Source organism: Struthio camelus, chromosome W, assembly GCF_040807025.1.
Source record: "Struthio camelus isolate bStrCam1 chromosome W, bStrCam1.hap1, whole genome shotgun sequence".
In the NCBI taxonomy this organism is placed as follows: Eukaryota; Metazoa; Chordata; class Aves; order Struthioniformes; family Struthionidae; genus Struthio; species Struthio camelus.
In genome coordinates, this window is record NC_090981.1 from 50,820,520 (window position 1) to 50,847,102 (window position 26,583).

Here is a 26,583-nt window from a genome sequence, read left to right on the forward strand (position 1 = left end):
ATGTGGATTAAGGAGAAAAAAACATTTTTGTGAGGCATGCACTATTTGACTACACACTTGATGGCAATTACTACAGCTAAATTAAGTTATCAGGATTTTAAAATACTTCACGTCATGTTAACAGAATCAGTAAAATAAAATGCAGATCAAAGGACTAATCAGATCTGCTGAAAACGAATATCAAGAGATAAAACTCACATCCCAGTTTTTACACCCTTGTTCAGTAAAAAACTGGGCAGCACAGAAGACCTAGGACAACCTCCCTCTCACTGCCAATTTGAACTGCATTAGAAAACTATCTGGTGCATGAGGCGTTCTTTGCCGAGCACAGTTTGTATCTACACATCAAAGGTTAACACTTAGTCACCCAGACAACAACCCAAATATTATTTCTATTACAAACCTAAAGTAGTAGCACATACTTGTCCAGTAGCAACTAATACAAGTTTTTCAGTTATGGGATCTTTTAACCAGCCTTTCATGCTGAGTCTGCCTGGCTCTTCTGCCTCTAAACTGTTTGTGCAAAAATGCTTAAAATTGAATTCCCTGGAACCTGTCTGTACGCATATTGCCTGGCCACTCTAAACTCTAGCAGAGAACTACAGATTAAGTACTTCTGTTTTCCCAGAATAGACGGATATAAACACAACCAGAACAGTAGCACGAAGTCTAACACTTGGCTCTTTTCTGAAGATCACCACAAATCACCCACAATAAATGACATCATGTTTACTGACTGAACGCAGAGAAGAAAATAAATTCGGGATAGGATATTTTATCTGTGTACAGTCAGGAGCAACTAACCATTGCATGCTCCATTAGTGGTGGTTATTCTGAGAAATGCTTGTGTTTGGCAAAACTTCGAAAAGAAAAAATTGTGTTTTGTATTCAGCAGAGGTTACATGTTCACAGCGGTTAAACCACACACTACTCTTCACCATCATGTAGTCAAAGTGTTACTTTTGTTCCATTTCACATTTACTAATATAGCATTTCAGATGCCTTTACTATTTCCTCTGCCTTTTGCAAGAAAAGACTGAAACAAAGCAGGTCTGAGTGCAATAAAGAAGGAGAACAAAACAAGTAGAAATTTCTTGCAAAGTAGGTATAACTGGAAAAATATTGGGAAACTCCAAAAAAAAGCTTTTAGGAGAAAAAAATCAGACTACATCTATCCTGGGCAATAAAGGAGCACAGAGAAATTTAAGATGAAGATTAAAATATTTTATGGAGTTCTCTTATTTAGGGACCTCTTATAAAATAAAATACTGCTATAATGTCTTGTATAGCACATAGTACATCAACTGACACTGTAAGCATATTTTAAAGACCTGAAAACGTAGAGAAGTGCATCTGATAAAACTGTACTGATAGCATAATAATATTAGGAAAGATGTCCTAGTTTAGAAGTCAATTATTGAGTGCCTTCTTACAGTATTTTATGCTGATAAAGAAGCAAGACTACAGCATTGCAAAAGTCTGTCCAGCTCAGTTGTGCTTTTGTGAAATACATGAAGCAAATCGCATAAAATCAAGTATCTAGGTTGTTGATGAGATATTCAGTGAAGGGAGCAGGACTGGGCATACTGGTTCAGCCTCCCACAAAAGCTTAATGAGGTGAAGGTGTCAAATAATATCATCCTTTGCATTTAGAAAACTCTTTCCCTTGAGGAAACTGATAACGTTTTCAGTGTGTGGTCTTTTGTAGGCACGTGCAGGCTTGTACTGCTTGCTGCTCCCAGCTAGCTGGAACCAAGCCAGTTATAGAAAAGAAGCGGTAGCGATGTCCTTCGGGAAGTGCAGCACGGAGCCCAGGCAAATGAATTCTCCTGGCATTTAGGTCTTCTAGCTCCAGCAACATTACACTGTGGATTTAGGTTAGAGCTGGACTGCATCTGGCTGGTAGCATAGGAAGATTCAACATGCACCTGCTTGTAAAGACATAGCTATAAAAATACTACTTGTGAAATGATGGGTCAAACACGTGAAAGTGGATTCTTTGCTAGTGCAGTAAGGGGAAGAATCTTCACATTTTATTTTTTGGTTCATATGCGAAAATGCCACTACTGGATTATATAGTCTTGTCTTATGAAAAAGAGTTATAGTTACAGATTTTCCAAGTGGAAGAAAATACGGATGTGTGGCACAATTGCCGTCTGTGAGCTCTGAGGCCAGAGTACTTTGGCCTTACTGCAGAAGGCCAAGGCGGCTGTGGTACGAGTTCATGCTGCATTCAATTCTGGCTGGCTAAATATCAGGGTATTTCAAATAAAGCTGTGTATTTTTTAAAAACTGTTCAACTTGTCAATCTTTTTTCAGTAGAGCTTAAATCAAGCCTTTTATTTTTCAGGGCTACAAAAGAACTTTTGTATAATTTTGCCTGCAGCATTTTTTCTTTAATCTTTAACCTTTGAAGAGCAAAAGATTGGCTGTCTGGAATAAATTCAAACAATTGGAATTGAAAAAAAAAATTTAAGTAGATAAATATCCAAAAAAGACAAATATATATTTGAAAGTGGTTCCAGATTCAGTAGCCACAAGCTTTCAAACCCAGTTAGATGTTTTGTACAACCTGTTAAATAAAGTTTCCTTTCCTGGCTTTGGACCAAATAATTTGTACTGGAGAGAGCTTTAATGCCTGAAAATGTACTGAATCAAAGCTTTGTAATGTGGTCCTAGATGAGTAATACAAAATAAAAGACAAAACTTTTAGAAATATAATAGCAGAGTCCAGGAATATGTGCTCTGCTCAACTGACTGTCAACCGAATAAAACCATTTTGTTTAAAAGTTTGTAAGAAATCCTCTCCTCAGGACATTTCTTAGCACTTTACAATTTCTCACAGAAGGGCTAGAAAGCCTTAAAGATATGCAGTCACATATGGAAAACTGTGTCTTAGACTGGTTCAGATGTATGCAAAGAGGCTTAGAAGTCTAGAAGGTTACTGAAGGCCAAAGGGCAACTCCTAGACAATGCTTCATCTCCTATGATCTCTAGTCCATCTAGAGCCCTTCCATCATCACTTCACTCCATTCAGTTCCCTACAATCTTAGTGTACCTCTTTAGGCCATCCTCCTTTGCTCATTTCCTCTTGAACATCCCACTATAACTTCTGTGTCTTACCATCTAGCTTTATCTACAATCCCCCAGGACCCTTTATCTCGACTTTTTTTTTTTTTTTTTAATATAACACTATATTTATAGTCATCTATAACTAACTAAAACTTCACATAGAAAGTCTAGTTAAAATGATTGTGTAGTTATTTTCCTGGAATAAAATCCAGGAGCTTAAAAAGGAATAACAGATTAATTTCATGCAAAAGGTTAAGTGAATAAGCATGGGTACTTTAACTTACAGAAAAATGTATTGTTCACAACCCTCTCCAAAACTGCTCATGGACCATTCATTTGGAGGTTTTCCTCTGCAACAAATTTCTCTAGGTTGATAGGAAGAGTCAAGTATGATGTGTCAGATTGTTCTATACAAGCTTTCTACTTGCTCAGGTATGGTGAATCTCAGTTTTGCTGGCTGCTGTGCTGCTGCTGTAAGCTTTCCAATCTGCAGCCTCGTCTCAACCAGCCTGGTAAACCGGGTACAGCTGTCCCTGTGGGATGCACGATCTAATCCTCGGCAAACCCCAAGCTGGTAGCTCTTCTCCCATAATGATTTCTTCATCTGACTCCATACTGTTAACAGGACTGCTTTTCCTACACTAAAAAGCATAGTTCTTTAAGTATTCTGATTAATTTTATTACTGTTACCCTAAATGAATAGGCTAAATAGGTTCAATAAGAATCTTATGTTTTATCGTGAACAAAAACTAGTAAGATGCTACCTGAGTATCCAAAGCCTTATTATTTCTACTGTGCTATAAAATTTCTAAATATGTCTAAATAATCTTTTCAGATTCCCTGAGAAATTAACTTCTTTAACACTAGCTTAACTGGAGGAAGTAAACCCAACATTTTCATTCTGAAATAAGCAACCTCCATACCTTCTCTAACTTATATAATAACAGAAATCATCTCAAGCAATAGTTTCTTCAGCATTATGCCTGTGATTCAGCCCAAGATGTAGCTAGGTTGTGCAATAGGTAGCACAACTAGCAATAGGTAGCACAACTAGTTAGGGAGGTCAACCCAATCACTACTTGCTAAAAGTATAACTTTCCTTACGCAGCACCCCTCCACTATGGCTAACAATCAGTTAACGTAAATGCATCTTTAAATTAGGGAAGTGTTTTACAATTGCAGAGCTGAAGTTCATGATAAAAGCACATGAAAGCTTGCAGGAATATATCAGAAATTCTGAGGCAGAGATGTTTAAGGGATATATATTCAACTGTATGTTTTATGCCTATCCTCTACCCAAAGGAGAATTAATTTTGATAAGATAGAGAACGACGACTTTCGTCATTGTGGAACATGCTCCTGAGCTTTCATGATCTTGAGAATACTACTATAGCATGAAGGAAAGAAAGCACTGAATACTCATCACACTGTGGCCAAACCTGTGAGCTGGAGTAGATTACTACCTGTCAATTTTCAAATGTGAATTGCAAATGCCATTTTCTACATATTTTTAAGCTTCTTTTGAATCTGTGCTTTGTACTTATGCTTTCTCTTGCCAGCTAGCATGCAATCTTTGAAAAATGAAATAAAAATACTCTGTCAAAAGTTCAGGGAAAACTGCCAAACATTGCAGTCAAATTAATATACTTCTAAGGATGGATATATTGCCACTATGCTGATTTTTAATGTACAAAAAATATAGTTCTGTTAATACAGCATGAATGTGAACCATGGCACAAAAAAGGCTCATGAGTCTATCCAAATGAACTTAAAGTCAACTACCTTTAAAACTCCCCAGGAGGAGAGAAATGATCACGGTTCCTTTTGAACATTCCAGGAAACATAATGAGCACATAACTGATGTAAAAATAATGCCTGGTTGAAAATTCACGTTACTGTCTCCCCACCAGGACCGAGGGCACTTTTGTTTTTGCCTTTCTGACCTATTACCATTATTTGTTAATTAATTTCCCCAATTGCTTTCATGGATTTCTGGGTAGATTTGCTCAAAGATTAGCAGTCTTTGGGCAAATACCAGAGCAGAAGTGCTCTGGTGATAATAAAACCTTTCTGAAACCTTTCTGAAAAGCAGCAACTTTTTCCCTTTCTTTACTTCACAATGGCTACAAATTCATGTCTTTCATTGCCTTATGCCCAGCATAATCACTGGCTCGCTCTCAGCTGAATCAGTAAAAGCTTCAGGAAGAGGAGTCCTCCAGAAGGAAGTGTAAATATCCTAACGTGACCCTCTCACACCCGTCTAGCCAAAGCACTACAAAACTTAAATTCAAGCCAGTTATTATACAGTACAACAAAAACACATGCAGTCAGCACGCAGGCTAAAAGCCATTAGTCCATAGACTGTGTTTATTTGATGTCTCTGAAAAGCATCAATATCAATTCAGCTGTCATCCAAGAAACCTGTAATAGGTGTGGTGGAATGGACAAGATGGAAGGCCATAAATATCTATCTCTTCCTTTGGCCCTACACACCTCTTCTGTAGTGGAAAAATTACCAAAAAGCAAAAAGAGAGCTTGACCAACTTAAAATTGAAGAGCCCAGTGGGAATACAGACACTTCACAGTTAAATCTCAGATGCGCATATTAACAACAAAATAAAAAAATCAACTTGCAAAGTACAATCAAGGTGCATACAGAATGTCTTTCTTAATATTTCTAATAACAGAACTATGATAATTTTCACTGGAATGTAGCAGAATAGTCATTTTCTTATTTAAGTCAACTTCTACTAGAGTAAGAGGGGGTCATTATGCTACTTCATCTTCATATGACTACATAGAAAAAAAAAATCATTTTTTCCTCTACATTGACAATATTTACTTCCTTACTTTAATAGCGACCTGAAAACTCCTACCTTTTTAGCATAAAGAGTTTTACATTATTTTCAGAAGAACTTCGTATATAAAGTGCAGCTAACAACAAGTTGCAGCAAAATGTAAATCAAAATGGTTTTTACAAACTGAACTCCAATTGAACTGCACAGAGAGACACTACCACAGCCTATAACAGAAAGTAAAGAGGTAAACATTCTAGTTAAGTTTAAACCGGTGTTTGTAAATTTAAATAATGACACTTGCAGTTTTCTGAGAGCTGGAGAGTAAGGGATGAAATTTGCTGTTGCTAAAACAAATTTTGAAAAATTAAAAAATTCTTGACATTGAGTTTAGACAGAAAAAAGAGGACCATCATACAAACAGTTCCGATTTTCTGTTGCTTTCAATTCTTTGCAAGTATTCTTTTGCTGTATCATCAATAATATTGTTCAAGATGTTGTTTTAAACATTTTCTCACACCAGTAACTAGAAGTCATGACTACAGTGGGAATATATTTGCTAAGACTTTGCTACAGGCAGTAATGGAAAAGAAAGTCATTATTTGTTGCAATGTTGGAATTCTACCAAGAAAGGGCCCCAGATGCCAGCATTTCTCATATCATGAGGTCAAATGGAAGCGCCTCTTCATCCCCAAACGTACAGCAGATAAATTCCAACATGGAATAGTCTGTTCTGTTGTCTGAGAACGCTGCAGAGCAGATGCTGTCTGTTTAAACATATCAGTATTAACCTACTCAGTAGCAAGATCTGGGCTGTTCTTAACTGTACATTAGCATGGATAATCACAGTACCAGCTATCTACAAGACTTCTAGAGGTATTCTGGTTTGCACCTTTCTCCTGTCCATTGGGGAAAGGGAAGATAATCCTCAGCCAGCCTCTTTCCTTACTCCCCTCTTCAGTTTGTGCTCCCGAACCTATGAATCGTTAACTGTACTAAGAACTCTTTGCTTGCTCCGCATAATTTAAAAAATATGGCTCAGTGACAACACACATTATACATTTTTAACTGAGAAACCCAAGTAGTTAGGAATGTGGGACTGCAAGTGACCACAGTGGTCATTAAATCCTACCTTCTAAGAGCATAAGCAGCCATAAAATAGCTGCCTAATCTAGAAATAGCCATAAAAACCACTTCCACATACCACAAGTCACAAAAGACATTGCACTCTAAGAAAAAACTTAAGAGTAGCAATACAAAGTTAGTTCATTGTTCTACACTCCACTTTGACAGTTGAACAGAAAATGACACAAGAACAACTGGGATTGCACTAGGCAATTCATAAATTGCAGATACCTAAGCAGCTTTACTCATCTCATGGCCTAAAAAAAGCACAACAAAGACTTTTACAGGCTCCTCATTTTCTATATTAGTGTCTCATCTCCAGTTTACCTTCAAAGTGAACATAATCTACAGGCAAGAGACAAAAGCTAGCTTTTATGTGAATGAATCAATGTACCAGTAATTCATGGCATGGCATATGTTAGAAACTTATTCTCTGAAATTCTCACGTGTAACATCTTTGATGTGAAATATACTCAAGATATGTGCCCCTACCATTGTCATTTCACAGTGCATTTTGGGAAATAAAGTCACCGGAAAAAAAAAAAAAACATTAACAGTTTATAAGGAATTTAATATATTTCTTTCTATGTTATATTTTATACATATATTTTGTTTTTAATTTCAAAATTCAATACATTCTCCAAAAGCTAGAATGACATCATAAATTATCACTATTGAATAGTAGCATATGGATAACTTAAGCGTAATAATACGCATAATCAACCACATCTACTAAGTCTGAAAGGGAAATGGAAGCAGACACTCTTGCAAGAACAAGAGCACATACACCGCCTTTGCTGTACTGTTGGAAGGATTTTATCTGGAAGCCAGCTGAAAGCATTACAGAATTAATCTCAGGTCTTTTTACTGCAAATGTGCTTTTTCACTGGTCAATAAACAATTCAGGGAAATCTGGAACTAGCCATGAACAGAATATAAGAGGAAGGTTTGTTTCTCCCCCAAAATTAATGTCCGACTGTGGAGGGAGAAAAACATCCTGTTTTTTAGATGCAGTTTAAGATAGAGCTTTCTACATGAATTACCGGTGCTAATACCTTACGTTTCCCACCCACAGCACATGAAGTACATCTGTGATTTTAAGATATCTGTCCAGCTCAGTTCTGTTCAGAAAAAGTTTCTAGAGCTAACAACAGTTCAAGAAAGAATCGGTTGTTCTTTCGAAGATCTGTGTCAACTTCACAGAAGTACTATGGAAGTTTAACAGCGAGGAAATGTTATTTTCTTGTGTAGACATCATTTGTCCAAGGTAAATAGAAGTCTGAGAAGCTAAGGTCAGCTATTCCATTTTTGGTGATATTTAACCATGAATGAATTTTCCAAAGTCAACAGGAGCTGCAAGTATTCAGCAGTTTTTTAAAAAGGACCTTTTAAAAACGGCAAAGAGAGTCATGTACCACTAACCTGTATCTCAATATTCCTAGAACTTTTGCAAGTCTGCGCTTCCATAGCAAAGATCTGCCACCAGCTTTACATAAGTAACATCTGAACTACAGTTTCAGCTGTAGTAAAAGAGCAGCAACTGATCGCTTTCAGTCAGCTAAAGTTTGAAAAACAATCCCTGCTAACCCAGTCCTGACATGAGGTCTGTGTTGCCTTGCAAATTGGCCTGTCTTTTGAGACTCGGTGTGACCACATGCACTAAGAATTGAACTGACACAGGGCGAACTCAGCACTCCACTAAATCAACAACAGTGACAAACTCTCTGCTTCTGTTCAGAGCACAGGGTACAGAACTGCTGAGTTGATACCTACCTATTGCTGGCAGCTACAGCATATTCTTCAGGGTAAACAAGCTCCATACTAAAGAGACCTTTTGCTCTGATTATTCTTACTGGAAGGCTATTCCCACTTCTCATTTTTCCGGTACTAGAAATTTTCTATGTTCCAGCATACATTTATTCCTGGCCAGTTCTTGTGTCAAAATGAAAGTATTTAGCCTAGAGAACGAATTAGTTTTGCAAGTGTCTTAGAAGTAAGAGTGAAAACATTCAATATCAAAACCCTACTGACTAAAGCTCTAAACATTTGCAGTGACAATTTCAGTAAATGTCCCCCCCTTGAAAAAAAAAAAAAAGACTATTCTAAGCTTTTATAATCTATCGAGACTAGAAGGACAGGTCTTCAAAGTTAGGAAGGGTTAGATTTGCAGCTGTCAGTGAAACATTAATTTGATTCTTTCTGAACACTTTCTTGATTCTTTCTCGATACTTTCTGAACACAAAAGAGGATTTTTGTATCATAATGAAAACAGCACATGATCGTGCAAATAAAGACTTGCATAAAACACATGTAGACAACTTGCAATGGCTTAAGCAATCATAAATCTGTTGTTTACCAAGATCAGAATGCTTGACTGGGCAACTCAATGACTGTCTGTCAGCAGATTTTTAATAACTAACTTTTGAGACTTTTAAGAGAAAGAAGGCATAAAAACTTGTCATCAGAATGGCTTGACTAGTAGTCTGATTAATTTAGAAAACAATGTTTCAGTTCAAATGTAACCTGAAACATTCGTTAAAATAAAAAAATAATTAAAAGCTTTCAACATGATCTTTTTTTTTTTCTGGCTTCCTCTTACTGTTTCTTTTCACTAAACTCCTGTTCAAAAACTCTGTGCAGGGTTTATTTCAATCATCTTTGATTGATTTTCTATGTCTCATTAGAAAGTTTTCCTTTGCCTATCAAGCTGATTGCCACCACAGCACATCTGCCTGTTTCATGAAGCACTACATACTAATTTTGTAAAAGAAAAAAGAAAGAAAAAAAGCTGCATTCACAGACAGGTACAAAGCGAAAAAAAGAAAAGGGCACTCTTTCACAATCCATAGGTGTATCAGTGACTCCACATGTAACGTTTCTGCCGCAGCCCCATCAGAAATTATAGCGACTACACAGTGACAAGATTAGCAAGCTCTCTTGAGCTCTCAATATCTCAATTTCAAGTCTCACGCTCAAGGCTTCTCTACCTGGGGTACCAGCTTAATCCCATTAGCTGGTACCTTCTCGTTGCCCTAAACTGAAGATGAGTTGTTAGAATCAAGTGCAAATATTTGAAACATCCACTGCTGCTCTCTTCAGGGAAGAGGTCTTGTGCCTAGCACAATGTCTCCTCTTTTCCACAGAGCCATAACCTTTTCTGTCTTTCCACACTGCCCTGGACACGGGAAGAACTCCCTCACTGAGCAGCCGCTCCTCTTCTCCCTCCTACCACCACCGCACTGGCACTTCCCAGGTTATCACCTCGCAGCAAAGGCAGCCACAGCACCAGAGCGCTCAGCCGTCCTGCCAGACACTGACACTCGTGCAGGAACATACTTAAAGAAAGTCTATTTAAGTGTCACCTATTTAAGCTTCTCGTATCTGTACCCTACAGCGGTTCAGCAATTTCCATTCAGGAGAGGAATAACCTGCACAGGATAATGCAGTGACCTTTACCTAAGGGAGCAGAAGTGTTCTTAGGGCAACTATTTGGGTAAGATGAATAAACGTAACTAATACTCTCACAGCTAAATGAATATATTTATACTAGTATCAAACACTTGAAGAAGTCACTAGACTAAACATTGCAGATCAAAGATGATACAATTCTCTTTAGCAAAACCTGCTGCAGCTTACAGAGTATAGAAACCTTTGAGGGAAAAGTTCATGATCATTTGTTTGATAACCAACTGTCAGACATCCTAAATGTTGTAGTTGCTACCAAGCTCCTCCAACTGTAAACAGTTCTTGGGGTCTGAAGATATAGACCAAGCCTGCATCCTAAATCATTCCTTCAACTACAAGCTAAGAGTCAAGTTAGGGTATTTTTTAAAATTTATTAAGTTACTATGTTCTTTGGGAACTCTTTATTTCCTCCTTCCTTCCTTTTTCTCCCTCTCTTCACATACATTTTTTGTCTCATTTCCTGGATTTTAAGTCCTTCAAGTAAAAATTCCTCTATAAAAACTTGTCCTAAGTGCCTTAAACTTCTAAGGATTTGCACTGAAGCCATATGGGAAATTATCTGCCTGCTTTTGAAAGGTGATTTGTTTGACTGCCATCAAATTCAAAACCTTTTTGAAACATGGACCTCTATCCAGGACTCTTCTGACACATGAAGATCATGGTTGTAGCATATTAGGCAGGAACAGTCCCAACTTTAAATCACTTTCCTGTCTTGTTCAGATCAGAAATCTGAAAATCATCTCCCACATACCAAGACATATCCCACCTGAGTGGGACAGACAGTTGTGGTTCAGCTGTCTCAGCCAAAATAAATTTAGTTATCTATACAGCGTGGAACAGTACTTACTTAAGAGACCAACAGAAGCGGGAGCATCTTTAGTCTCATGCTAACAATGAATCAGAGAACCATCTAAGGCTTCGTGTCTTTTGTCCCATATGACTCCCTGAACTCTAGACTCTTTGCTATTCTAAGGTTGGCTTTAATTAGAAATTCCATTTTGGACTGGAGGGAAAGAAAACCTGTCAAGTCTGGTATGTACATTCCTAAAAAGATGGACTGGTTTCAACTAACTAAGATTCTTTAACGAAAAGCTATTCTGTCAGAGGATTCCTTATCAGCTCTAAGTTGAATTCTAAGTAATTATCAGAGCAGCATGACAGTAATTACACTGTCTGTGAACACTGCATTTCCAGAATTGAGAACAATAAATTAGAGATCAATATAGAAAAATTTGACAGGAGCTGGCAGTGCTCAAGAACTGCTGCTTAATGTTGCATTTCCCAGAAGACATTGACTTGGAAGCAGTGTGGCTCTGATATCAGCTCCCCTGTTTCTTGTACAGCCCTCAAGTGGGACAAAAGGAAGAAGTATTTTCAGACAGCCGAATAAACAAAAATGATTTCAGAGACCCTTTCCTCACACTCCATTTCAGGCTGAGACACCTTAGGAGACAATTTCTGCCAGAAAAACTATACTGTATTTCTAATACAGTCAAGTTGAGAAGTTTGGAGAGAATAGATGCTACAGTTTGGTTGTTATAATGGAGACATTTCTTTCCCTTATATTCTATATCATGCAAGCAGGGAACTTCAAATCAGTGTCACCATACTATGTGAGTCAAGTAGAAAAAATCTGGCTTGACCAAGCATTATGTTTATTAAGTCACACAACAACTCAACAGCCTATGTTTACTCTTTCCACTGCTGAAAAAGCCCAGACTTAGCCCATGTCAGAGCTTAAATTAAAAATGGTAATATAATCACAAGATCCAAGTGCTTAGGCATTTGCTTAAATCCAAATTAGCAGAATTGTAAGTTCATAGAATACGGTTTTCTTACACAAAATCTGAATACAACAGTCTTTTAATGTAAGTTGTGGCTGTTATAAGAGAATCACAGATGCTTGAAAATCAGATAGCGTAACATCTTCGCTCTCTTCCATTACCACCATAAGCAAATCAAACTAAAATTGAAAAATCATAAGCCCCAACAGCATACAGCATTATTATTTAATGATGTCATAAAAATTTGCAGCTGCATATCTAACAAGAACTGAGGTGGGAGAATAGCTATCAGAGCTGTATCCTCCCCCACTTTAGCATAGTTCTATGAAGAAGAAACTGGTTCTTTTCCCCCAACAATCAGTCTGAAACACTGCAGATCCACCTGCCTTTGCATTTTAAGAACTTCATTCCATAATAAGTATTTTAACTGCATATTAAAAAAAAAGAGGATTCATAAAAGCAACCAGTATATCAGAAAGCAAGAAAAAAATTAAAGTCTGAAGTTTTGCCTTATCTAAAAAGTATGGAGATAAACAGATTTCTGAAGTCATTCCCTTTTTTTTAATTATTAATCTTGAAGGGACTCCAGTTTTTTGTTATAAACAAAGATTCTTAATTGCAGGCCTTCAAATTGCAGTTTCATATTTTGCAAATTGCTTTCCTAGATCCTGTGTAGAAGAAATAGATCAGACTGCACAGAAGTGACTTGCAATAAAACAGCATAAAATTTTTGAGAACATGTTTTTCCTACCACACTAGACATTTCGTTTATGAAACAGACTCATTTTCTTTAAAAAAAATTAGACATGTGAAAACTTCAGAAAAAAGAAAAGTTTCGGCCAACAAAAAAAGATCAAAGGCACATAGTTTTACCTCCCACCTTGCCTTTATAGAACCAAACACAATTACCAGATGGAAGATGCAGCTTCCAGACAGAAATTAAAACAGCTCAAACTGTAAATAAGTTAACTGAGAAGGTAGCTATAATATAATTCCACAGAAAAAGGCAAACCAAGGTCAGCAGCTTAGAAGTTAAATTCAGTAACTCTTCAAAGGGGAAAGACTGATTTTACTTTCAGGGCTACTTCACCTTTAAGAAAATAGTAGCAAACGGTCAAAATTACTTCTGACATGTACATGGCTTTAAAAAAAAACATGCGGGTTACATCACAAATTGAGCACAACTGCTATGGCCTGTGTTACACAGCTGGTCAGAAAACAGTTAGAAGGATTCCTCTTGCAAGATCATTTATTATCAGCATTTTACTCAAGTAGTCCACACTGGGGAAGGCAGGAAGGAAAGAGATGGGGAACTCCCCAGGTCATGTAAAGTGGTTTATAACTTCACTAAGAGATTTATGTTTTATTTTGCTTTATACTTAATAGGTTTCTTTAGTCTATTGCTGGTGGCGACCTTCTGTTTTGCACCAAACTTTATCCTATAAAAATCCACAAAAAACTGATATAATCACAACTAGATTTAAATGCCAAAGGTGACACAACTAACAAACTTGGGTCTGCTCCAAGGTATGAGTTTGCAAGAGAGGCTCTGTGACCTAAATCAATGAAATTATTTGCATCTCTGGAGCTAACTGTAGATCAGGCTTCAGGATCAAGCAAACTTTGTCATTTTTAAAGTTTCCTTCCTACAAAACTTAATAAGTATTAAAAAGTGTTAAAAATAAATGGTTACACACTGTAAACTACTTTATTATTTTGTTACTAATTCACAGAATTACATCACAATCAATTAGGAACAAAAATTAGGATATTGTTTGAAATTACTAAATACTTTAGGCTTAAGAGAACAATTTCTAGTTTATGGACAGATTTTAGCTTTTTTATATATATATGTGTATATATATATATATATATTTCCAAAGAAAGGATAAAAAAATGTTTTCCCATGGCTATAGCACTTACTGATTTAAACTGCAGATAATGTGCATCTCCTTTGTAAGTGCTATTATGAACAGAAGTTAAGGTCTTTGTTAAGCAAGTATCTTCACCAATATGGACTTTACAACCATTCAAAGTTCCCTTAAATGTAAAAGACATTAACATCCCTGGAATTCTGCCAGGTAAAGCATCTGCACTACTGAGCATAGTCTGCTTTCAAAACCAAGCCCTTAAACTGTTTCCTGAAACAGGATGCACTTGTCTACATAATGACTGTGTATCTATTTTACTACAAAAGTGTTTAAAAATAAAAAAAAAAAAATCCCACCCTTCCATGTTTTGGACAACTAGATATATTTCTTTCAGAGACTTAATGCTATGATAACAGTAGCTATAAAAGGAAAAGATACTATTCCTAAATTATAAAGTTGGTGCAGAGTTTTAACTCTAAATATAAATTTACAAAGAATCACTATGAACACATTTTCTTACCAAATGCTTCCTGTTATGCCTTAAAGTAAACAACAAACAGGTTGCATTTTTTCTTAGTGAAAAACTACTACAAGACACAAGTAAAGACTTGCAGAATTGCCACTGTAACCTTCCTACAATCTACAGCAAAAAATCTTCACCATTTCTTTTTTAAATGGAGTAACTTGGCTCAAGTTGGTTCAAAAGAAGAGCAAACCATTTGACAGTCTAAGAATAGTTTGAGTCCAAATAAATTATATTAAAGTGTTTTAGATCTCTTTTAGTTTTCTAAGAATTAAATTAAGAATTTCCTACTGTAATATAATCTTAAGTACCGTGAGCTTACAATGGCAACAAATTGTCAATACTTATAAGCACAGAAATATTAATATACTAGCCTTTCCTAGAAAGATAAATTAATGACTCATTAGACAGCATGAGACTGCTTAATGCAAGCAATCATTTGTTAAATAATATTTATTGAAGTAGTCTGATTCTTCCAAGTGCTGAATACATTCTTTACACTTAACCTAGTACATAGCACAAATTCACGTGCTTGCTAGCGGGCCAAGTGTTTAGGCAGCTTAGGCAGACTTTTATAAGAACGAACATCATTTTTAAATTAACCAGTTCTAATAGTTGAAAGAAATCTAGTTAAGGATTCTGGGATAGAGGGCATTCAACACCACTCAGGATAAAACTAAGGCTCAAATAACACTGTTGTTGTGTACTCTAAAAGAACTGCTTTAAGGGCTTGTCTTCATTGACAGAAGAATCAACATTCACACAGTCTAAAAAGTGCATGAAGAGAATGCATATTAGAGCCGTACTTTATTAACATGATGTGAAAGACAGGATGGCAGAGGGCTTTTAATGCACACAGACTTCCTCATCAATAGGTCTAGGCTAAAGTTTCAGTTGGTAAAACTTTGCAATAGATTAATATTATCAAAATCACAGAGCTAGCATACAACAGCATTTTAAAGGTTAAAAAAAAAAAAAGGAAAAAAATCAATAATTTTCTGAAGTTACTCTGCCTAGACTGAAAGTGGGTTTTGTTTGTTTGTTTTTAATTTTCACTCCTCAATCATTATGTCCCTATCTGTATTTCAGAAGTCTCTGGTACGTTTTCTTAAATTTTATTCTCATTTTTGGCAAGTCTTTCCCATCTTCTCCCATTTACAAAAACGCACCCCCACACAGACACCACTCACACACATAAAGCAAAAGCTTACTTACACACCAACCTTAGGTTTAAGTTAAACAATCCCCTTGCAGGGGATCTTGTCAGAATATGAAAGTAGTTTGTTTCCTCAGCCTAAGATATAATGTTTAATGGAAATAAAACTCATTGTAGTTCTGATAGTACTGTTGTACTGAACAACTGGAAAAACACCATTGATTTTTACAGTTATCAGTATCTCAGGCTGCAGCTATGCTTATAAAATTGTAATTTATATGTACAAGCTATAAATTGGAAATAAATGTTTTTAAACGGGTACACTGGTAGTGAAATAACAGATTATGAAATTATCAGAACTATTAATACTCAAAAGATTCCCAACAGAAACCAGGGATCTGTTTCTGTAAGCCACACTTATATTGATAAGGTTCTGCAGAACTAGGCATGAAATAATTCCAATGCTAATTCATTAGAAAACAGTCAATTGCAAAATACATCATTCCCCTTGTTAGCCCTCGGAACAATCTTCCAAGAAAACATCATTTAAGAGATACCTCAAATGGACTTACTGAGCTCCACAATCTGTCCTACGTCTGCTATTACATCAGGGAGGAAATAACTTAAAAGGTCTAGTTTCTGAAAGATTGCTTCAGATATTTCCAAAATTATGCAAGTGTACAAGTATATCCATACAAGAAAGCTCCTAACAGCTGACATTCATCCCACTCCTCTACCCTTCTTCCTAAGATGTGGAAAGTGAGTACCTAAGAAGATCAAGCTCAGTTTGGAAAGGTCTTATCTGAAGAAGTTTTTAAGACTTATTTTGTAATACTGTTTTCAAGCACTTAAAAACAGAAATAAAGACAGTCTGGCATGTTTCTCCCTCTTAATTTATTATCTTTGAATACACACTCCAAAATATTAAGCTGCCAGTCTGCACGAATATGCAAAAAGAACTGCTTTTGGGAGTGAAATCAGTTTCTTGTACTGCTGAAAGTACAGAGTATAACTTGCAAAAACAATCAGCTCCAATCCACAGTATACCCATAACTGTAATCATAGAACAGATATCCGTTAAGAGTGCTGATCACAGCTTTATATTGTAAGAAATGCTATCAAAAACTTAAATTACATGCCATGGCACATCTGCACATAGTCTTTAGGAAGAGAAGGTGTTTGTTGTCTTTTCAAAGTGAACTGGGAAAAGAAAGGGTGGAATGAAGTCACCATGATCAGTCTTCTTCAGAGCTAGATTCATCTTCCTGGTCAGAGAGCTCAGCAACAGGAAAGCGCAGGATGGCTGCCACCCCTGTCAGCTGCCCAAGCTGCTCCCCAGACACATGAAGGCTGGAGAAGATGCGCACTGTGCCCATGTTCTCCCGTACACTATCTACCAACTTAACGTATCGAGCACGCGTAGCCACATCCTGGTGCCGGAAGAGCTCATCACTGATCAGCAGCGTGTCAATGGCCATGGCTTCATTGGCCTTCTCCACATGTTTTAGACCGTAAAAAGCCCGGTCTGGCTCATGCTGCAGCATTTTATAGAAGTCATCTAAGGCTTTGACCTCACCAGCTGCCTTAGTGTCAGAGAGACGGCTAGTTACAGCTGGGTCACAAAGGGCCTCCTTCAACGCGTATTTATGTCCTGAGGAAGAGTGGACCTACAATAAACACAGTTAAAGATACATTTATTTTAAAAAAAAAAAAAAAAAAAGACCATTTTCTTGATTAACCAAGCACAAACATAGTTTCCACTATACATAATATTTATCTCACTATTTATGCGTTTAGCTTGGGTTTACTTAAAACTTAAATGATTCCTTTTCTAGCAGAGTTCCTCTCCTGCAGTGCCAATTCTAGCCCAAATCCCTCAAACTTTGTATTTTAGGAAGTGTCGGAAAGATGCTTCTCTTATCCAGACTGCTTTTTATAAGCAAGGTATTGTACAAAGCTCTAAGGTAGAGCCATGTGGTTCTACTGAGAAACTAGGTCTTCTTCAGCCTTTAAAGTATTTAAGAAGAGGAAGACCTCTTAAAGTTGCAAGGATATAGTGCAAAAGCATCAAGCCTTGCTTTTGAGGTTTGCAGACATACTAGCTACACAGTTGAGTACATTAAAGCCTTTCATGCTTTCTGTCATTGCTTTGCTATAAATGCAGAAATAGGCTTCTATGTGCAATTTAAGACTCCTAAACTTTGTGCCCATTAAATACTGGGACCCCCAATAGTTTTGAAGGCCTAGACTACAGCCCTGCTATAATTCAGAAGTGATACTATGAAACTTCTTTTTTGTGCTGCTTTTGCCTTCTTTAGTGAATGGAAAATAAGACACTGAAGCAAAGAAATAGCTAAGGAACAGTAAAAAAGTTCGCATAATTTTTACCTTATCGTGGCTGCATAATCTTTACCTATTTGCTACAAAACTAACAGCAACATTAAGTAACCTACGCTACACTCAGGTACTTCAATATTTTTATTTTTAAAAAAAACCTTTAGAAAGTTGTTATTAAACATATATGCCACACAGTATGGCAGATTAACAGCACAGTTGAACCATTTTCCAGCTTGTACTTCAGTCTTAATGAGGCAAAAAATATGGGCTTTAAGGTGGTTTCAAGTATTAAGTATTTTCTCTACTCCCCTTTAAGCTGTCCTAGGAAAGAAACATCCCTGTCCTGCATAACTAGCCTATAATTTCAGAGGCACCACAATAACTTCCTCATGATAAGACAAAGTTATGTTCTCTAGAGAGTGAATTACTTCCCACCACTCTCTTAACTCTCTTCCATCACCACAAGCAGCTCTCAAACCTCTGTAATCACCCACTGTGGAAGTAGTTTAGCCCCTTACCTGCAGGAACTTGGACCTGTTCTCCAGCAGGAGCTTGTTGTCGGTCTTGACTGCCTGCTGAAACATGTAGTCGCAAAACTGCTCCCGTACGAAGCCTGGGCTGGCCACCAGCACACACTTCACCACCTCGAAGTTGATGTGCCGCTGGATCGCCTGCACCACCTGCTCATAAAACCTCTCCAGAGCGCGGTCATGCTGAGAGCAGTTCCCTTTCCGCTTGCGAGGGATGTTCACCTCCACCTTGGCACGCGTGAGGGTCATGCTAGGGGTGACCAGGCAGACGTGAGCCAACCCCTCCTGCATAACCACGGCCGCCACATCAGCGCTCCAGGCCGGGTCGCAGGCCTGCTCGATGCGCTCCAGCACCACACTGTCCCACTGCTTCTTGGCCAGGGTGAACTGCCGGTTGGGCTCCAGCTCGATGGTGTGGTAGGCCCCCATCTTGACGTATTCGTTCTCCTGGATGTTGGTGCCCTTGACCCGCAGCTGGCAGGCCTGCGAGTCGAAGTCAATGGCCTCCACGCAGAGGGTGAGGGTGGTGCGGATGCGGTTGCTGCCCACGCTGCCCGTGGCCGACTCGGTCTGCACCTTGCGGATGGTGGAGGCCCGCAGGCTGTCGCCCACCTGCAGCAGGTTGTAGGTGTGCCACATGTCCTCGGGCTCCTCGGGGATCAGCGTCACCTGCCCCGCGTTATCTTTCTCCAGGTCCTTCCGCACCAGCTTCATCTCGGCGGCCCCCGGCGCCGCCGCGCCCTCGGCTTCCCTTCGGCTGCGCCGGCCTCAGCCCGGGCCCCGCGCGCCCTCGCCGCGGGCCCTGCGCGCTCCCGGGCAGCCCCCCGACCCCGGCGGCGGACACCCGGCCCCAGCCCACGGTGGCGAGGCCTGCGCTCAACCCCGGCCGCGACGTGCCGGCTCCTCTAAACACGGGCTACCGGTCCCTCGCCACGCTCCCTGCGCATGCGCCGCCAGCCCACGGGGGCGCCCCTCCCCCACGCATGCGCACACTCCGTCCGGAAAAGGCGCCGACGAGACCCGCGACTCCCCCGCACGCATGCGCAACTTAGCCGCCGGCGCAGCTGCGTCCAGAGCTGGCGCGCGCGCGCGCAGACGTCGAGCGCGGAACCGGCTCCCAACCGTCAGCGACAGCGGTGAGGGCCGCGGTGTCGCTGCCCGCCCCCGCCCCCTGCCCGCCGGGAGGCGGCTAGGACGGTCGGGAGAGGAGGGGGAGTCGCGGCAAGCCCTGGCCAAGCAGGCTGCAGGGATCCCCGAAGGAAAACCTTTTCGGCGCAATGCACCTCCGTGCTGCGAGGCAGGAGGGGGCCGGGGCCTTCGCTGGCCCTTTCCCCTTTAGCTCTTTACGTTTTGATGCTGTCTTGTGCTGTGTGTGCATGTAGCGCTTCAACTCGTTTCGACAAGAGGTTATTCAGACTTCCAAAAACCTTTAACACACTGCCTCACAGATTAAAGTCAGAGAGCTACATAGATGTACAACTAAGGAGATGTGGAAGGGTACTGTTACAGAGCGAGGAAGAGGCAATAAAGAAGTAGGGCTAAATAGCCAGTTTTAATCGGGGTAATAAGTGAATGCCATATAGTACTTCAGGGTCACGGACTACAGCCAGTACTATCTAACATCTGTAGATGTGGAAAGGAGGCCACTAGTTTCTAGTTTGATCATGTTTACAGAGTGGAATAAAAACCACTCCCAGACCGGATCAGAACCTCAACAGTTATTTTGGCATTGCACTTAAACTCATAACTGAACTTCAGCCTGAAGTGTATGGTTAAACTTACAATATCCTTTTATGCATCCTAGCTTCAGTTACACTTGAACCTATACTGAAACAATTAAAAACTTGACCAGCTTCCTGAAACTATGAGTTATTTCAATCAGACAGTTTTGAGAGACACTTCAGAGACAGCTAAGCACATTAAGTTTGAGGTTGATAAAAGTAACTCATTGGAAAAACCTGTAAGTGATCATTAAAATATAATTAGTTCATTGCATAGAAAAGGGACATGAATAACAATATGCAGCTCAATGTGCAGCCTAGCAGAAAAAAAAATTGCCTAGAGAGCAGGATTAAAAAAAAGTTATAGTGCCATTATATAGATCAACAATGCTGTTTCTTCTGAAACCAGTGTATGATACTGGACACTCCTTTTCGAAAAGAATGCTGCAGATTTAGAAAGAGGAAAAGCAAATGAATAGAAAAAATTATTGCATGAAGGAAGACTGAAAATACTTAATTCATAAAGTATACAAGCTGATGTGCCAAAATATATGTATGTAGAATGGCAGCTGGAATAGAGGAGGTAAGTCTGGAGTGTCTGTATACTCAGTCTACTAATAGAAAAGCAAATTTAAAACTTTTTAACAGAAAAGTTTTTGGATTTTTTTTTTTTTTTTTGAAAAAACACAGTGTGGACTGGCATGGGATAGCTTTGAGGTCAAGGACCGAATGAGATACAAGACTACTGTAAGCAAAGATTGTCCCATATCTCCCACTGTGATGTATATATAAATTTCAATTATCTAGCATAGGTCACCGATTGGGACAGGACACTGACCACAGGTCAGGTCCAGTGATGTGTGTTCTGTGTTTCTAAGCTTGATACTGATGTAAAAAGACCTTTATCAGATACTACATAGCAGGATTTATTTATGAGACCTCACAAACTCTTTTCCTGTGAACACATGTGCTTAACTGTGTTCGCATGAATAGTTTTACAGAAGGAAACAGGACCACCCGAGGGAATATAATGTAAACACATGCATAATTGTTTGTTAAATTTGCGCTTGCATTATGCTTGTTATTTTGTGTCAATATTTTGTGACTTAGGCAGAGGTGAATGTTTTGTGGCTTCAGCTTTTCTTTAAAAGTTCCTTTCACTTTTGTAAGTGATGCTTGGTGAATTTTCTTCTTTATAATTTTAAAATTACAAAGATAAACCTCATGTTATTCTCTCAAAGTAAAATTAGCTCTAGTGCATATTAACCTTTCAAACAATATTTATATGTTTGTACATATTTTTACTATCCATTTACAAAGTTTTCTCTGATAATTCGTTCTAGTCTTCTAATTCTGACATGCAGCTTAACATTTCTTGTGATGCTACATATTTCAAATAAAGGTTTCAAGTTGGCATCCAGTCCAAAAGACAATAAAGATTCAGCTCATGCAAGCATGAAACTTGCTGCCAAGGATAAATAGAGTTGCTGCCTTAAAAACAAACAAACAAACCAACCCACCTTGAAACAAGGTTAAAACTCAACATATTAAATTGTCTCTTGTTGCAGAAAAAGACATTTTAAGATGCACTGGAGCCCTTTCTCAAACAAAGAACCATGAGATTTTATGCAGTTACAAAAAATGACCTGCAGATATGTTGTAGCAACCTTAAACTTGAATGATGCTACCACAATTAGCAAGACCACTGTTGATTTACAGAGGAAAACATTTTTTAGATGATGATGATACTTTGCCTGCTCAGGTAAAAAGTAGCTTCTGGTTGTTGTTATTCATTTGAATGCTAAAGAATGAGCAGCAGAAGAAAAATTACATGTCTAAAAATTTAGGAACTGTATAACCATAAGTTTGTAAGTTCATGCTAATTTTGATAAGGTCAAGGAGCGATATGCTTTTGATTTCCGTAGCGCCAAAACAAACGGATAGTCTGCATACAATTTTAACACAGAAGTTCAAAATTACATGTTCTGTTCCTGTATTGGTAAAAGAATAAGACTAGATGCAGAACCCGGGAGTTCTTGCACTTTATCACTTTTTAAAAATGAATTTTTGACATACCAATACTCAGCAATTTGGCATCTCTTTTCAGACTTTCTTAAGCACAGTACAAGACAAGATAAAATAGCATATATTCACAGGATTTTCAGAGCTGTGCTCTTTTTGCAAGATTGTTGTTTTGAAAACATGAGAGACAGTGCCCTGCATCTTCAAGTGTCTTAGACCTCCTTTGTGGTCCGATAGTCTTGATCAGCTGCTTTACAAAGAAGAGTTTTATACGCATTTTAGGCGAGATAAATTTTAATATGAGTCCCCCACCCCTTGTTAAAGCCATTGCAACTAGAATTCATGCAGAGATACCTGAGTCCAGGATAAGAAAAACTAGCGGGAAAGTGTCTCATGCATAGGGGGGGGGAATCTGCTGGAAAATGCTGAAAGTTACTCTTGCAAGAGCAAAGGAAGATAAAAGAAATAAAAGGGTACAGATTAAACTCAGAAACTTTTGTATTTTCACCCCTTCCCCACATTGTGCTCCTCTCCTGCCTGTGCAGATTCTGGACAGAAACTGTTTTCTTTTCTGCCTGCAGTTCTGTTTGTATGGCAACTGGCCTTTTCTATGACACAGATGAGTACCCTTGATTAGTACCAACAACAAGATTGTCATCACCAGGAGGGAGAAGGCTGATAATAAAACCAAGGAAGTGAAGAGGAGTTAAAAGTTTAACGGAACGTTTGAGTTGATTTCTTTCTTCCTGTCTGTTGAAATGTAGGGCTGTGAGATATTTCAGCAGATCCCTAGTTCAACCAGGTGAGATGAAATAAACCTCAGCCATCCCTGACAGATGTTTATCCAACTTCATAAAAACTTTTAGCCAAGGAGATTATGCAGTATTTGTAGGTATCCCCAGTTCCAGTGATTCATTACCTGAAGAGTAAGAAAGTTCTACTGAATATTCCCTAAGCCTTGTGCATAGCAAATTAGGTAGATTTTCACTTGTCCTTTGATGGACAAAGGGAATCAACTATTCATCAGACTTTTTATAAGCCAACATAGGCAATACAGAAAAAAAAAAATCACAAATGAATACTCTCACCAAAGCAAGTAAGTATTGACTTGAAATAACATTCTTATGGTAGTAATACTTCAGTAAAGATGCGTATTTGCAATGCTCAGTACTCTCTGTCTTTAGATTTCTCTTTTCTAGATAAACCTAATTCCTTCAGCCTTTCTTCATAGACTATATCCTCAACTTTTATCAGGCTTGTCACTCATCTGTGCACCTCTTCAGTTTGTCAGCATCTTTTATTAGTCTTCCTGTACTCTGGACTGTCAGAGGCCTCACCAACACCAAGTTGAATAGAACATTAAATCAGTATAAATACACAAACACACACTTCTATGCACCTCCTGTATAGTACTGTTCATGCATGCAGAATGAGATTTGCCTTTTTTTCCTCCCCCTCTTTCACCAAGAGGAGCAAATGACCAATTTCTATTTTATATTTGGATCCACTGTAATTCTTAAATTCCTTGTCTTTATTTTTATGACATTTTCATCTTGTTTATTTAGGACTATTTGTCTTATTTATCTGAGACAATTTGAATCCCATTCCTGTCCTCTGTAGTGTCTCCTCATATTTTCTAAGTGTATTCTAGGTGTATTTCTAAGTGTAGCAAGTTTTAGAAGAAGAAGAAAGAAGAGGCAAGATTTGGATAGGACCCCCTTGAGATGTCTCCCTGTCTGACAATAAAACTTTTTACTGATGAATCATCTGTTGGTAATACCAGCGGTAACACTGGAAGTCTGAAAGGAAATTTTGGCATGCTCAATTGTTGCTGCTGTACAAAGCCCCCTCTGTAAAGGAACACAAACAAAAGCGTATTTTGGGGAGAATGTCATCATGTAATAAAAGTAGTAAAGATATCTATGAACAAGGGCTGAGTACAGACAGCCAAAATACCATGTTAAGATTTTCACATGCTCCCCTATCTGTTCTTTCATGACAAGCATAAGGTAAAAGGGAAAAAAACCCTACCTAATCTTGCCTTTTCCACACTCACTGCCGCTTGCGTTTTGATGATTCTTATAAAATTGATTTCTTCCTCTGTACTGCCTCACTGGTGGAGCTCAGACTGCCTCAGGTTCACCGTTTGTGTGCTAGTTGCTAGCTCAAGGGCTGTTGGGGAGCTCAGTGTCAATGTTTCAAAGCACACGAGTTTCAGCATTGCCTTAACCTTTTTCCCACTTCTTGGAATGCCCTGATTTCAGATCCAAAATGTTACCACTAGCTAGGGAGGGTGTTACTTGCAGTGTTTGGATTGCTGTTTTGCTAAACAAGAAAATAAGTCTCTAAGAATAAATACAACCCTAAAAGGAAATATTACATGTTTGATCTCCGGATCTTTCTGAAGTTAGTTTGGTGCAGTTAACCACTTCCTAACTTCTCCTTTTACCGCTCAGAACATCTGCGGACTAAAGGGAGGAAAATAAACAGCTGCCCTAATTAAAAAAAAAAGTTGCCAGCTGCACTTCTTTTCCCCAAGAAGTTTCAATTACAGTATTTCTTCTGACCCATTCATTATCATCTCGCAGCCTCCCCCCCCCCCCACCCCGACTGTAAGATTATTTGAGGAATCAAAGCCGCAGTGAGAAACAACCCCAAGCAGTCTCTTAAGAGCTCCTGCTCGCTCGGACAGGGCGTTCCCAGGGCAGGGAGAGATCAAGGGAACGCCGAGGGGGGATACTGCCTCTGGGGGTGCCAGCCCCCGACACACTCATCCCCCTCCTGAGGGCAGGGGATCTCCTTTCGGCGCCTGGGTCTTCCAAGAAGAGAGAAAGGGTTTATTTCCTCACCTGTCAGCATCCAGTAGGAGGCGGCCATGCCTGGGCTCCTGCGGGCCGGGGGCCGGGAGCCCGGGCCGGGGGCAGGGGCGGCGGGAGCGGTGCGGCCGCCGGCGCGCCCGGCGGTGCCTGCGCTGCGACTGGAGTTCAGCGCTCTGCGCCTCCCCTCGCAGCCCAGTTAGGCATTTCCTGTTTGTTATTCGGTCTTTATATTTTTAATTCGCATCAAGAAGAATTTAGCTTCTCCCCCCACCCCAACACACAGTTTCCCTCCCACCCGCCCCCCTAGCCCCAAAGACCTCTGAACTTTGGAAACCCCCCCCCCCCCCCAATAGAGCAATCCCAGCACTGAGATGTACAAATAAAGTCAGATCTTCCCCCCCAAACCTCCCGCTGCAGCCTGCGGGAGCTGAGCAGACCTTAAAGGGGCATCTGCCCGCTCCTAATTAATTAAAAGGTGTCTCCCGCCGACCAGCTCTATTCCCGGCGGGCAGGAGGAAGTTGAGCTTGCCAGATGGCTACCTCTCTCTCACTCGTCAGCAGGAGAAACACATCGCTAAGGTAGGGGATGTGTTTGGCTGGTCAAGTTTTATTTCTCTTACATCACCCCTTAAAAACACACTCTAAGGCTGGTCATTTGCCTGCAGGAGGAAGCCACCTACCCACCCCCTCCCCGTTCTCAGTGGCGCTGGGGTTGCAGTAACTCTTAAGAGAGAGGATGATTTTGCCAAGGCTTTGTTACTTCCTGGGCTTTACTGTGCTACTAAAATACTAGACAACTGCCTTTGCCCTCATCTACCCAATGTTTGTGTGGCATGCTTCCTCTGCTTTCCTGCCCACAGAATGACTGCACTAATAAATCACTGAATAAATCACAAAGGTAATAATCAGCCAGGTTCAGGCCCATAAGCAGAGGTTTTCAGGGTTCATTAAACACACAGTGAAAGAGCAGCTTGCAAGACTTTCTGTATTTACCATAGTGATGCTCAGGTGGGGTGACATTCCTTCAGCAGTGTCTTGAGTTCTCACACTGGACATGTTGAAAAATCATTTTGTTGTTTTATAAAAAAGAGACTCCAAGATCCCTAAAACAACAAAAAGAGAGATCAAAATACTGCTAAGCATTTGTGGATCTTGATGCTATTAGAAAAAACACCTATTTTCTTTGAACTGGAGCAAAGGATGTAGTGAATGATTGGAAGTTCTTAGAATTTTTATCAGTTCCTCTGAGGCTACAGCTAGCTAATCATCACTACAATAGTTAAATACATTTTCCAACTTCTGTTGTGCATTTTATGAGAACACGCTGGGTACACTTTTACTTGTAGACTCTGGAAATGCAGAT

General features: G+C 39.3%; 2 protein-coding genes across 2 annotated transcripts in view; both read right to left on the reverse strand.

Moving 5' to 3' along the window:
• Positions 1 to 25,416, reverse strand: part of LOC104146898 (integrin alpha-1) — a 74,952-nt gene extending 49,536 nt beyond the window's left edge. Inside the window, exon 1 of the mRNA XM_068925130.1 lies at positions 25,251 to 25,416. Within this exon, the coding sequence (XP_068781231.1) occupies positions 25,251 to 25,278 (28 nt within the window). The 5' untranslated portion in view covers positions 25,279 to 25,416. The remainder of the gene's footprint in view (positions 1 to 25,250) is intronic.
• On the reverse strand, positions 15,078 to 19,478 carry LOC104146897 (pelota mRNA surveillance and ribosome rescue factor). Its single transcript, XM_009679188.2, has 2 exons — positions 18,647 to 19,478; positions 15,078 to 17,458 (listed from the first exon to the last, which is right to left on the reverse strand). The coding sequence occupies exons 1-2, from the start codon at positions 19,370 to 19,372 to the stop codon at positions 17,027 to 17,029; spliced, it is 1,158 nt and encodes a 385-aa protein (XP_009677483.2). The 5' UTR covers positions 19,373 to 19,478; the 3' UTR covers positions 15,078 to 17,026.
• Positions 25,417 to 26,583: the final 1,167 nt, after the last annotated feature.

Excerpts from the sequence above, each read along its gene's own strand:
- LOC104146897 (XM_009679188.2), bottom strand. The coding sequence starts at position 19,372 with ATGAAGCTGGTGCGGAAGGACCTGGAGAAAGATAACGCGGGGCAGGTG. Across the intron at positions 17,459-18,646 it reads ACAGGTCCAAGTTCCTGCAG|GTCCACTCTTCCTCAGGACA; the intron begins GTAAGGGGCTAA and ends TGTTTATTGTAG.